This window comes from Cricetulus griseus, assembly GCF_003668045.3.
Source record: "Cricetulus griseus strain 17A/GY chromosome 1 unlocalized genomic scaffold, alternate assembly CriGri-PICRH-1.0 chr1_0, whole genome shotgun sequence".
NCBI lineage: Eukaryota > Metazoa > Chordata > Mammalia > Rodentia > Cricetidae > Cricetulus > Cricetulus griseus.
The window spans coordinates 250,477,493-250,490,904 of NW_023276806.1; the positions used below are offsets into that span (position 1 = coordinate 250,477,493).

The 13,412-nt window shown below is 41.6% G+C and overlaps 1 protein-coding gene across 1 annotated transcript in view; it reads right to left on the minus strand.

Annotated features, from left to right (window-relative positions):
- Kcnh8 (potassium voltage-gated channel subfamily H member 8) overlaps nucleotides 1-13,412 on the minus strand; it is a 373,434-nt gene that overhangs the window by 240,776 nt on the left and 119,246 nt on the right. Inside the window, exon 3 of the mRNA XM_027394572.2 lies at nucleotides 549-680. Coding sequence (XP_027250373.1) covers nucleotides 549-680 — 132 coding nt within the window. The remainder of the gene's footprint in view (nucleotides 1-548; nucleotides 681-13,412) is intronic.

Sequence of the window (13,412 nt, forward strand, 5' to 3'; positions counted from 1 at the left end):
ATTGTTGACTTTCGTTAGACAGCTTTAAATACTAGCAACTAAAGGACAGAATATTTATATAAACTCTTGGAGGCTTTCAAAGATGTTTGTAAAGTTTGTTTGTGACTTTGAATAATCTGCATGCTGTACAGTACATGCTGTGTGGTACAGGGTACATGGTTGTAACATCCTCTAATAACCACCATGCTGCACTTCTACCTACACACATCAAACACATCATCACTTTAACACCCCTTGTCCAGTCAATGCATCTTTACTCCCTGATGAAGTGAAGAGGTGGGAAACATTGGGATGCTATTATCTGGCCCCCATGTGAGTCACAGAGGTATGTGAACTTCTTGTTCCTGTCAAGTGAGTGGTCATTACAAAGATGAGATGGAAATGCCCATCTCTGTGAGTTTTGGATATACACCAAATATTGACTGAGAGCCATCAATAGTTATCAATTGCTGTTATCAAAAAGGGCCTTTTGTCCTTCCCCAGAGGTCTGAGTTAAAAATTTCAAAATGTTTTGCCAGATGTCTATGTTTTATGAAAACCACACCTACCTTCTTTTTTATCTTCTGAAGTAATCTTCACTTTAGTGTCTGTTATATCTTTGAAAGAGGCCAGAAAAAGGACAACATCTCCTTTCTCATTCTTTATAGGGACAATATCCAAGAGGCACCAGAACAGAGACCCTGCAAAGGTGAAAACAGCATGATTCAGCCTCCTGTTGCAGCTATAAAAGCCCAACTGGTAACCAAAAATATAGCCCTTCCTGTTTCCATCTATCTACAGCCTCCCATCATCAGAGTGTTAGCTTTCAGGGCATGCATATCAAGCCTATGCTCATAGCTCTTGGTTCCCAAATTAAATGCACTTTCCTATTATTGTAACCACACTTGTTCTTTGAGCTTGATGCCAAAGAATCCCTCTTGATGAGAGGCTATCCTGCTATTCCCTAGAACATGGTGGCTCTTGAATTCAGACTTTGGTTTGGCATGAGTTTATTAGAGGTTTAGTTAACTTAAAATCAATGATTGTTCAGTAGGATGGTTAACACTAAAATAAAAAAGTTGGAAAACACCAACTTTGAGAGATGACGCCAAGCCACTTACACTGTCATTCACAACTGGGTGGCTTTAAGTTAATGATACCAATACTGCTACTTTAATAACTTTTGAGTGTTAGCAAGAATTGTATTATATATAATACAACATTATACATTATTGTGTGTGGCTTATTTATAACGTAAGAATTTTTCTGAAATAATGAGTCAAAGTAGCCAGATACCAGTAAGTAGATATGTATTCATTTATAATAAGTAAAATTAAATAGCAAAACTAATTGATAGATATGGTGTGGTGATACCTTTCTTGCACAAATAAAGCTTGTTTGGGGGTCAGAGAATGGAGCTTCTCACTAGCTAACCATAGAGTTCTGGAGGTCTGTACAGACAGACAGGAAGTCACATAGCTGGGCAGAAACAGAATATAAGCAGGGACAAACAGGAAATTGCTCTCTTCTCTGTGGAGACGCTTAGAAGGTAAGGTATGCTGTGGCTTGCTCCTTGTCTCTGATCTCTCAGCATTTCCCTCTTTATCTGACTCCAGACTTTTATTATCTAGACCAATTAAGAATATGGTAGTTTGAATAAGGATGGTCCCTGTACATCCACACTTGAATGCTCATATTTGAATGCTTAAACAACAGAGTGTGGCACTGTTTGAGAGAAAAATTAGTACGGTATGGCTTTGTTAGAAGAAGTATATCATCCGAGGTGAGCTTTGAGGTTCCAAAAGCCTGCACTAGGACCAGTGCTGCTCTCTCTGCCTGTGGATCAGGATGTAGCCATCAGCTACTGCTTCAACGCCTGCCTGCCAGCTGCCATGTTCCCTTCCATGATGATAATTACATCTGAAACTATAATCAAGGCCTCAATTAAATATTTTTTCTTCTAATAGTTGCCTTGGTCATGGTGTCTCTTCACAGCAATCTAACAGTGGCTAAGACAATGGGGTTAAAGTTTAAATAAGAGAATATCATCAAGGAGGGACTAAAAAGTATACAGCACAGGGGGCTCTCATACTCTCCTTAAGTTCTATTTCATGATCTTTATGCTGTTTATTTTCCACATATGCTATATCTAGTAATAGATCGTAAAAAGCAATGCTGTGGTTTTATGTGAACTGTTCCCCACAGGCTCCTGTGCCTGGATCTGGCCTGTATCAGTCCTACACTACAGAGGCCATCTTTTCCAGACTGATGTCTTTAGGGCTGTGATCGGAACCAGCCAAAAAGCCCTGGGTCCAACCCTGAGTGAGGGAGTGTGGATCAGGGAAATCCTAGTTACCCAACAGCATTAAGGATGAGACAGAGACATCTTGTCATCTCAGGAGAGCTCTCAGTCAGTACTGGAGACCATGGTTTATTCAAGTATCCTCTTAAATAGCTTTACAAAAGTGGGGGTATTGGTAGATGACATTTATCATCATGTATAGAGCTGATATTGTAAGACCCCCGGAAACTCAGGCTTCCAGGATCTCAGCCCAAGACCGAGGCCATCCCAATCACCATGACTAGTTGAAAGCTTGATGCAAACAGCATGAGGCTTTATTATAGTTTCACGAGCTAACCCCATGTTAGCTCAGGCCTTCCATCCACCCACCATGGTGGATGGCTAGGAAAGACCATTTGAAGCGGCTGCTTAGACATCTTATAGGGCAGTGTAAGGGGAGTGTCTAGGGGTACACACAGGCTCAGAATTGGTGTGGCTCCAGGCTTGGAGGGCTTGCCCTGTGTTGATTGGTCAACTGGTTGCAATGGCCCATACACCCTCCCAGGGTGGTTGCTATGCTCTGCTCGTCATTGCTGTGTGCTTGTCCGTAAAGCACACCCAGAGCCATAAAGCATAGCACGACCAGCTAACTTCTGATTGGTTCCTTGCCACAAGGCAGGCATCTAACTTCTTAGTGACTAAGGCAAGGTCAGACAAGCATGTGTTCAGCTGTTACGGCTGCCGAAAGGGGCAGGCATCTGACCTTAGTGACTAAGACAAGGTCAGACAAGCACGTGTTCGGCTGTTATGGCTGCCGAAATGGGGAGCTGGTCCCTTAAATATCAATTATTTCTTTTAATCCTCAAGATAGTCCTCAAAGCACATACTCAAGCCTTCTGGCAGGTCCTACTAGTCCCTAGGCACTTTTCACTAGTCTTCAGGATGATAGGTGTGGGCCCACTTAGGGCCTCAGTCTATTGTTATACAAACTAGGAGATATTCTCCACAGTGCCCAGGCCATCCAGAGGTAACCAGCCTACATCTAAAAGACAATGGGGGGATTGGAGCTCCTGAAATCCAGTTGAGGCCTATATCCAAAATATCATATTCGGACCCCAACACACATGTGTTGGAAAGCCTGGTGTCCTGCTTATGCTGCCCTGTGGGGAATAGAAGCTTGTGGGAGGAAGAAACACCTAGGGTGGATGTTAGAGTTTTGACTCCATTTGCCCTCTCCAACTCCTTTGCCCCCTCTCCCTTCTGTCTGTTGTATCAATGTACAAATAAAATGTGATCGACTTTGCCTCCTGGCTGTCAGGCCAAGCCCACACTCCTATAAGCCAAAATTGTTCTTCAAATTTGTTTTTTCCCAGGCTATTCTACCACAGCAATGGAAAAGTGACAAATACAGATAATAATCAAATTCAATTCCACCTTGGGAGTAGGAGAATCCAATCATAAAGGTACATTAAAGACCATTGGTCTCAGTGGAATTTGCATGATGCTTATGTTTTTAAATATTATATTGATTTTTAACACAGGTATTACGTTTTTCCTACACTACCTCTTCTACTAAGCAAACCAGAATACCACGTTTCAAGTTGGGGTTTTTTTCTCATCAAAGAGTATTGAAGGTACCACCACTACCCCACCCCGTTTTATGAGCCATGACAGGCTAACATGTGCTCACCTGACTTTGCCCCTCCATTCCTGGTCCCTAGGAGGTCAAATGGCCTCCTCGTGGCAAGGAACTAATCAGAAGTTAGCTGACAGAGCTGTGTTTTATGGCTCTGCGTGTACTTTATGTACAAGTACACAACAGTGAAGTATAGAGCATAGCAAGTGCCCTGGGAGGGCCTATGGGCCATAACAACCAGTTGACCAATCAACACACGGCAGGTCATCCAAGCCTGGAAGCATATCAGTCCTAAGACTGTTGCATACCCCTAGACACCTGCTATAAGATCCCTGCCTATTAGTTTCTAGGGGTCTTTCTCCAGCCATCCTCGAGATGGATGGATGAAGTGCCTGACCTAATGGGGTTAGCTCGTTAAACAAGTATAATAAAAGACTCTTTGCTTTTGCATCAAAATGGGCCTCTTGGTGATTTGGAGGTTTCAGAATTTGGGCACAACAGTAGAAACACGGACAACTGTCAGGTCATAGTGTCAGATCCTAGAGAAAGGAATCATGTCTGGGGCTGGAGAGATGACTGTACAGTTAGATGGCTTTGTACACTGTTTGCAATAGCTCTATGACTGTGTATTCAACCTCCTATAGCTCCAGAAAGTCAAGTCTACTCCATGGTGTAGACGTTCCACCTTCACTCACAGACAAAATGGACAATGGGCAACTCATTTCCAGCAAGAGTGAACCAGGTCCAGAAACACAAATCTCTCATAGGCCAATGTGAAGAGTTTCTCTATCCCTCAGCCTTGAATTCAGGGACGCAAGTGATTCTTAAGAAGAAGACAGTTACTGAGCAGAAATCTTGAGTCAGTTTTAAGTCTGTTTATAGCAATGGTAATTACCATGTAGGTCAGAAGCACCAAAATAAACAAGGCTCTGCTAATAGTACCCTTAATTTCCAAGGATAAATCCAATTGATGGAGAAAAATAGAGTTTATGCCTTTTATGGTAAAATATACTTTAGAACTGAATAAATAGTTACCTTGGGAAACAAGGGTGTAAGGAAATTTGACTTGTTACAAGAGAACTCATTGTGTACACTCCATCATGGTTTGAATATGCAATGTACATCAGAAGCTCTTGTGTTTAATATTTGGTCTCTTTATGGTGGTTTCATTTAGTGAGGTTCTGGTAACTTTTGGGGGTAGATGTAGTTAGAGGAGGTGGGTCACTGAAGGTGGTCCTTGAAGGTCCTTGAAGGTGATCTCTTTGCTTCTGGTCCTTGCCACATACTCTCACCACCATGATATTTTGCCCTACATCAAGACCAGAAGCTAGAGAATCATCTCTAAACTGTTTTTTTTTTCCTCTTTTGAGTTTAATAGGTCAAACTTTCTGTCCCATTCAGGTGAATACATACCCCAGAAGATAATATTTGGCAAAAGCAAAAACTAAGGATAAAGTACTAAGCATATGGCTGTGGTTTAATCATTTAATCCACACAGGTATGAAATCATAGAGTCATGAGTGGTCTTGTTCACTTTGATCTATATTTTAGTTGTTCAATATTTCACAATGCCTTAGAGTAGAATATGGGCAAGGATTAATCCTTTCTGTTTTAAATATGATCTTAAGAAATTTTAATAATGACTTGTGGTTTTTTTATTGTAACTATTCATAGAATACCCTGAGTGTTAACAACATCAGTGTCAAATGACCTGAGAAACATGGTTTCCTTTAAGGGTAGTATTTTCTGTTCTCTGAAAACATATTTCATACTGACTGAATGCTAGGGTGAGACATTGGCCTGTCTTAGAAGTTATTCCAAGTGTGGAAGTGAGCAAAGAAACTGCTCCCCATGGCAGCTGAAGGCTAGGAGCCTCATGTCTTTCACAGAAAGCAGAAGTCAGTGATGGGAGTCCTTTGGACTTTTCCCAGAAATCTACCATTGCTATGTCCTTTTTCTTGATTTAGTGGTTCTCACTCTTCCCTCTGGAGTATTCTCCCTAACTCTAGAGTCTTCCTCTTAGTAAGCACTGAAAACATAAGGCCCTCCTCAAACCCACAAGGATTCTTGCCTGTGTACAGCCTCAGTGCAGCATTTCATGGTCTTCAAAATGTAAGGTCTCTTTTCCAGTGATTGCAAGGAGGAACAAGAGTGAGCTGAATGAAGCTGATGTGTATAGCTAATGAAGGCATGGCATTTAAAAGAATGAGAAGGTCACTGGAGAAGCCATGGCTGCTTAGGAGGCAAGCCTCCTTCCATACCTACTACCCTTGGGACAACTGCAGTAGGGTGAAGTAATGACTGTTTAGAGAAATAACAGGTCACAGCTTCACCTTTCTTTGGGGCTACCTATCTCTGGTGAAGTTTATGTGTGTTTAAGTGTTTATTCGCTATTGAATATACCATGACTGGATACCTAACCCTCCAAATATCCAAGGATGCCGATGAAACTAACTAACTAGGTAAAGCTGAACACAATGGGGAGTCAGAACTAGATCGATAATAGATAGTTTATTAGGAAAGTAATCATGCAACGGAGTCAGTGACCAGGTTTACACGGGAGCTGGAGGAACCCGCAGAGGTCCGCTCAGCCAGGCTGGAGAGAGAAAAGAGACCCGAGTCCGCGCCTCAGTCCTTCTTAAACCCTTGTTATGTCATTCTGACCACACCAATCGGGTGTGGTCAGGGCACCTGTGACCAAACCCAAGTGGGCGTGGTTAGTGGTACCTCATAAACAGGGTTTCTCCCTACAAACTGGGGGCCTTGGCACTTGTGAAACAAAGGTAAAGTGGGCTAGACATAAATCAAACCAGCTGAAGACTACTATGAACTGAGCAGTAGCTAAAGATAACCTTCAGTTCAATGTTTATTGAAAACTGAGTGTTGTCATAAAATGGTATTTAAGTTTGTTTGTTTTTTTTCCATTGAAAAGCCAATATGTCTGGTGGTGAATTAGATGCTAGAGTTCTTATTAGCATGCATGAGGCCTATGTTTAATTTAATTTAAAAGAACCAGAGCACACAAACATCAAATATCAATTAATAGTGGTAGGGTGTAGAGCTTAGTTTATCCTTTCAGGAGATTTGTTTAGGGATTTTCTAGAATAATAATAAAGGAATATATAGAGAAATGCTGACTACGTTAGAGGTTAAGGCAAGAGATATAAGATGTCCAAGGCAATTGGGCCCTGTCTATGTGGAGGCCTTTTGTTTTATTTATTTATTTATTTATTTATTTAGGTTTTTTGAGACAGGGTTTCTCGGTGTAGCTTTGGAGCCTACCCTCACTCTCTTTGTACACCAGACTGGCCTCGAACTTATATAGATCCGCCTGCCTATGCCTCTCGAGTGCTGGGATTAAAGGCCTGTACCACCAACACCCGGAGAGGAGGGCATTTTTTAACATGCTCTTTGAAGTGTCACAAGTTCAAACATATTCCTTGTCAAACTTTGAGAAAAGTTCTGCTTTCAGTCAGAATATTTGGGAAAAGGGAATGGAGGGAGGAAGGAAGGAAGGAAGCAAGGAAGGAAGGAAGGAAGGAAGGAAGGAAGGAAGGAAGGAAGGAAAGTCCAGTGATGTTGAGCTGATTTGAATGTGCTAATGGTTTGTTTGGCTTTTTATTTGTGGTGTTTTCCTCCAAGTTTCCTTTGTCCTTAAGAAAGAAACAATAGAAACATTAAAAACGTTATTCCTCTTTGAGAAGGATGTATAACCATCTCTTAGCAATTCTAAGGATTAGGAGTAAGAGGAGTTGGGGAACTTGATTTCGAAAACAAATACCCAAGACATGCTTCTTCAGTCAAGAATTCCAGCATCCTCATTCAAGAAAACATTCTTCAAATTGTAGATCAGCAGACCTACAATTGCTTAAAACCAAGAAGAATGCAGATAATCAGTATTTGCCATGGACAGTATTTGTCATGGAAACATGAATTTACCATACATCCAAGTGTCTTGAGAATACCACACATAGGAAGACACAGTGGTCACTGTCATTTACTAAGCTTGTACTGCATTTGGATACTATACTACACGCATAACGCAAATCCTATCTATACTTATCACAGGTCAGTCTATCCAAATCTTAACAAACTCTACAGTGTGAAGGTTGAGGTAGGCTAGGCCTTGAAATCATGGAGCTAATAAGTACCAAAGCTGGGAATTTGCACACAAGACACCCCCCCCAAAGTTTACTTTATTATGCTCTCTTCTGACTTTATTAACACTTTAAATCATAAATTTTCATTTCCATCTCCTTCTTCTTTCCTTGAAAAAAAGCATACATTTACATAAAGTGCTACATTTTAAGAGAAGGAAAGACTCTATACTACCAACGAATTCCACTTTCAACCTCAAAAGAGTGGGGCCTCTTTGTGCAAAATCACTGCTGTTTTAGTTTTGGGTTATGATCCATCTTCCATTAAGGTACACACAGTTTTAATGTTTTAATTTGTGTATTGGTTAAAAAAATTCAGTGCTGGTACAGTTTCAAGCCAGGGCACAGAGTCAGGTACCATGCTTCTAGTTTCAGAGTGTAGCTACCTATCCAGAAGGGGCATGCAGCCCAGTAACTGAACCCAAACCAGGCCTCCCATTGTGCTTCTAATTCTTTCACTCTGGAGAAGCCTCAGAAATGTTTCTGCGCTTACTCCTGCTGCTGTCCATAGGACATAGAGCTGCACCTGCTGAAACCTGAGACTGGAGAGACAGAGTGAAGGAAGCTCCAGCTCACACTGTAGCTGTGGGCCTCTCTCCTCAGTGATGATCATGGAGAGATAGAGAGAAGGAAACTCCAGTTCACACTGGAGCTATGGGCTTCTCTATCTCCTCAGTGATGATCATGGAGAGACAGAGAGAAGGAAACACCAGCTCATACTGGAGCTGTGGCCTTCTCTCCTCAGTGATGATCTGGAGAAGAGCTCAGAGGAGCCTGACAACCTTTAGTGAACAGAAAATGCCTTGCAGGTTGACTTTCATCTCTGAGAATAAGCCACTGAAATGAACTCATTCCCTTGATACTTGACTTTAAGGAAACAATTTAAGATTTCATCAAACTTGCAGTTCCTCTGAGCAAGAATTTGACTTAAATAAGAATTTGAGGATTAAGTTAAAACTCTCAATTTCACATGGTTTTGGTTGAAAGAATCTACGATCTTATCAGAACAACACTAATTACTATTGGTGTCAATAAACACATGTAATGCCTGTATAAATGCAACATGGGAAAAACAGGCTGTGACTCTTCAGGATTACCCCAAATATTTGGAGATTACAGTGAGAGCAGTTGGACATAAAACTATTCTTTCATTCTTCCGATATTTATTGCCTATCTCCCATGGCAAACACTATTCTCGGTCTTTGGCTATACCAATAAATGGAAGAGAATAGATCCTTTCTGCAAGCTCTGACAAAACTGACACTCTACTTTGGAGAGTAAAACAAGAAATTATTGATGTGATATATAAGCAAATTATATGGTTTGTTAGAAGGCCCTAATGTTACAATATAAAGAATATGGCAAGGGGAGATGTGTGATTTGGAAAGGAGTGTTTAGTAATTCTTTTTCTCCATACGTGTGTGTGTGTGTGTGTGTGTGTGTGTGTGTGTGTGTGTGTGTGTGTGTGTATGTGGTATGTATGGAGTTTGTTTGTGTATGTGTGGTGTAAACACATGAGTGCTTGGTTACAGAAGCCAAAGTAGGACATCAGATGTCCTTCTATATCACTCTGCTTTATTTCCTTGAAAGATAATCATTTTCAGCTAGGTAAGCTGGCCAGCAAGTTCTCAGCATCCACCTGTCTCTAATTATAAATGCTGGCATACAAGAATGTTCATCTATGTCAAATTTTTGTTAATCGGAGGGGTTGGAGATCCAACCTTAGGTCCTCATACTTCCAGAGCAAACACCCATAGCTATGAAGATATTGTACCAGCCCCTGTACAACAGTTCTTACAGAACTATTCACAAATGTGCTACCTAATACTGTTTTTGCATATAAACTACTGGTGTATTATTCCAGAAGCAAGCCATGTGTAGTTTTGAAGTTAAGTAAGAAAAAAGGAAGAAATGAAAACTGGATAAAAGTGTCTTTGATTACAACACAGTTCTAAAATGTTGTGCAGACACATCAAGAAAACTGCTGTCCTACAGTTAGCAATGGAAAGTTATGGTCTCATGGCTGCCAGTTAGTACAGTCAACATCTCAAATTTTTGTCATAATATCTTCCATGTCCTGTCTTCTTCTATGGTACCTCTAAATGTCATTAGAACCCAACTTCCCCCCCAGGCATGAAGCCTTTACATAAGCATCCAACCTGGAAATCTGAGAAAACCTGGAGGTGTGTGCAAAGCACCTAGGCTGGACCAGTCAGTCTTCCCCCTCCCAGATACCAGCAGTAGAGGTTTTAGGTTCATTCAGCAAGAGAGTCTACTAGACACTTCATGCTGTTCCTGCTGCCTACTCCTCAGAGCACCTGACTTCTGTTTTACTTTTTCATTACATTCTGCATCTCTATAGGCTATGCCATATGATTTCAATATATTAGATTCTCCGTGTAATAATCGGAAGCAATTTATATTGTTTGACTCAAAAGTGATATGTTTAGTAAAGGGGAGCCAGACAAAGATGGGCTGCATGTATCCATGCTCTGAGGTCTACACTTACTTGCCAAGTAGTCTCGGGTGTAATTTTTACAACTGTCCACAACACATACTGAGTATAAAGCTACTTCCCATGGTTAAGTGCCTTCAAGTGTCAAACAGCTAAAGAAAGTAAGCTGAGTTTTTGAGCCACTAAAAGCATCCATTGAGCACAATTCTGGCTGAGTATGAGTATTTTTGAAAGTCAATAGTAAGTTCCTGTTATGTCTTCTTGATGGTATCCTTTGCCTTGCAGAAGCTTTTAGTTTTGTGGGGTCCCATTTATTAATTGTTGGTCTTAGTGTCTGGGCTATTGGTGTTCTGTTCAGGAAGAGGTCTCCTGTGCTATTCCCCACTTTCTCTTCTTTTTTCCCCTTTTCTTTATTATTTATGTCTTTCACAACATGCATCTCCATCCCTTTTTATTTCCTTGTCACTGTGTATCTGTCCTCTGGTCTTGTAACCTCCCACCCTCCCCCAAAATAAAAAAAAAAATATTAAGAGAAAAGCTGGGGAGAGAGAAGGAAAAAAATCAGTCTCTTCACGGAAGCTGTAGTGTGGCACAGTGAGGCACACGGTAAACTGTTTTATCCATACATCTTTACTTGCAAGTGTTCATTTCAGAGAGGCTTCTGCTTTCTGCTACACTGTGGGTGCTGGGCTCTTACTGAGATTTCTTTGTGTCTTGGAGATCCCACAGCTTTGGATCTGCAGGACTGGTCCCTCATGTGCTCTACCAGATCACAGATAGGGTGGGCCAACTCACAGCCCTGGTTCAACTAACCTGGTTAGTTGAAGGGTTGGTCAGCCCACCAGTCCCCCCTTGTCCTCACCACTATGATGAGCTCTCCTGCACTGTCCTGGGGAGTTCAGCCCTTTCTGGGGTGAATAAGGGTGGGGCCAGTTCTCCTGCTTTCATGTTTTAGGGACAGATCTCTCACCCCTACACCTTCAGGGTCAGCTCCACTATGTTGCCCAGCATGGCACAGGGGTCACTCTGCTGAATGCTGTAGCTGATGAGGGGCAGGCCTGCCTTTCCCACTCTTATCTCCCACCTGCCCCAGGTGTTGATGGGTGCGTGGGGGTTTATGGGGGTAAGGGCATGTCTTCCCTGCTCATGCGGAAGATTTAACAGAATGAGAAAAGACTTTCACTAACTCCAAATCTGACAGTGAGCTAATATCCAAAATATATAAAGAACTCAAGAAACTAGACACCAACAAAACAAGTAACCAAAAAAAAGGGAGACATATCTAAACAGACAATTCTCAAGAGAGAACCCTCAAATGGATGAGAAACACTTAAAAGGTGTTCAACATCCTTAGCCCTCTGGGGAATGCAAATCAAAGCAACTCTGAGATTCCATTTTACACCTGTCAGAATGGCTAAGATCAAAAACACAAATGAAAGTTCATTCTATGGGAATGATAACTTGCACAGCCACTTTGGGAATAAATATAGTGGTTTCTTAGAAAACTGGAAATCAATCTACTCAAGACACAGATATACCACTCCTGGGAATGTTCCCAAAGGACACTCCATCCTAACACAAGGACACTTGCTCATCTGTGTTCACAGCAGCTTTATTTTTAATAGCCAGAACCTGGAAACAACTGAGATGTCCCTCAATGAAAGAATGGTTAAAGAAAATGTGGTACATTTACAGAATTAAATATTACTCAGTTGTTAAAAAAAATCATGAAATTTCCAGACAAATTGAAGGAACTAGAAAAAAATCATCCTAAGTGAGGTAACCCAGACTCAGAAAGACACACATAGCATATACTCACTTATAAGTGGGTATAAGCAATAAATTAAAGAATAGTAATACTACAATTCACAGACCCAGAAAGGCTAAGTAGCAAAGGGACTCAAAGGGGTACACATGAATCTCCCTGGGAAGGGGAAATAGATTCCAAAGGTAGACTGGGGCCAGGTGTCGATAGGAACAGGAGGGATCAGGTGAGAGAATGGATAGAGAGACTGGAATTTCGGGGAGGTCCTCTTGGGGGTGAGGTAGAAACCTAGGGCAATGGAAACTCCCAGGACTTTGCAAGAGAGACCCTAGTGAAGGCTCTTAGTAATGGGGGATATGGAGTCTGAACTGGCCATCTTCTGTAACCAGGCAAGACTTCCATGAAGGGACTGGGACACAATCCACCCACAAAGTTTTTGACTTACAATTTGTCCTGTCTGCAATATGTGCTAGAGAAAAGGTGGCACAGAACTTGTAGAAGTAGCCAACCAATGACTGGGCCAGCTCATGACCATAAGAGGGAGTCTATGCCTACCACTGCCTGGAGGACCAGGAACAAAAGGCTGGATAGCCTAGGACAGAACCAAACAGAACAGGTAAAATGACAGCAACAAAACACCTGAGTGGTAGTGTAGGTTAGGGAACTGGGATTGTCAGGTAATTCAATCTTGTTTGTAATTCAAATTAAAAAAAGTAAAAAAAAAAAAAAAGTTTTTACCCACCGGGCGTTGGTAGCACACACCCTTAATCCCAGCACTCCGGAGGCATAGGCAGGTGGATCTCTGTGAGTTCGAGGCCAGCCTGGTCTCCAGAACGAATGCCAGGATAGGCTCCAAAGCTACACAGAGAAACCTGTCTCAAAAAGCCAAAACAAAAAACAAAAAACAAAAAAAAAAAACCAAAAAACAAAAACTTCTTCTTAGTGGAGGTAACACAATCCACACAAACACCCTAAAGAACATCAAGCCTAGCAATACTTAAGCCATTGCCCTAGGTGGAAGATGAAGACTCATCTCAGCTTGATGGATTCAGAAGAGAGCCCAGACATAAAGAAATGGGACTCAGATTGGTGCAATATGTTGACCATGGTCAAAATGTTAGTCACTGCAACTGGGCCTC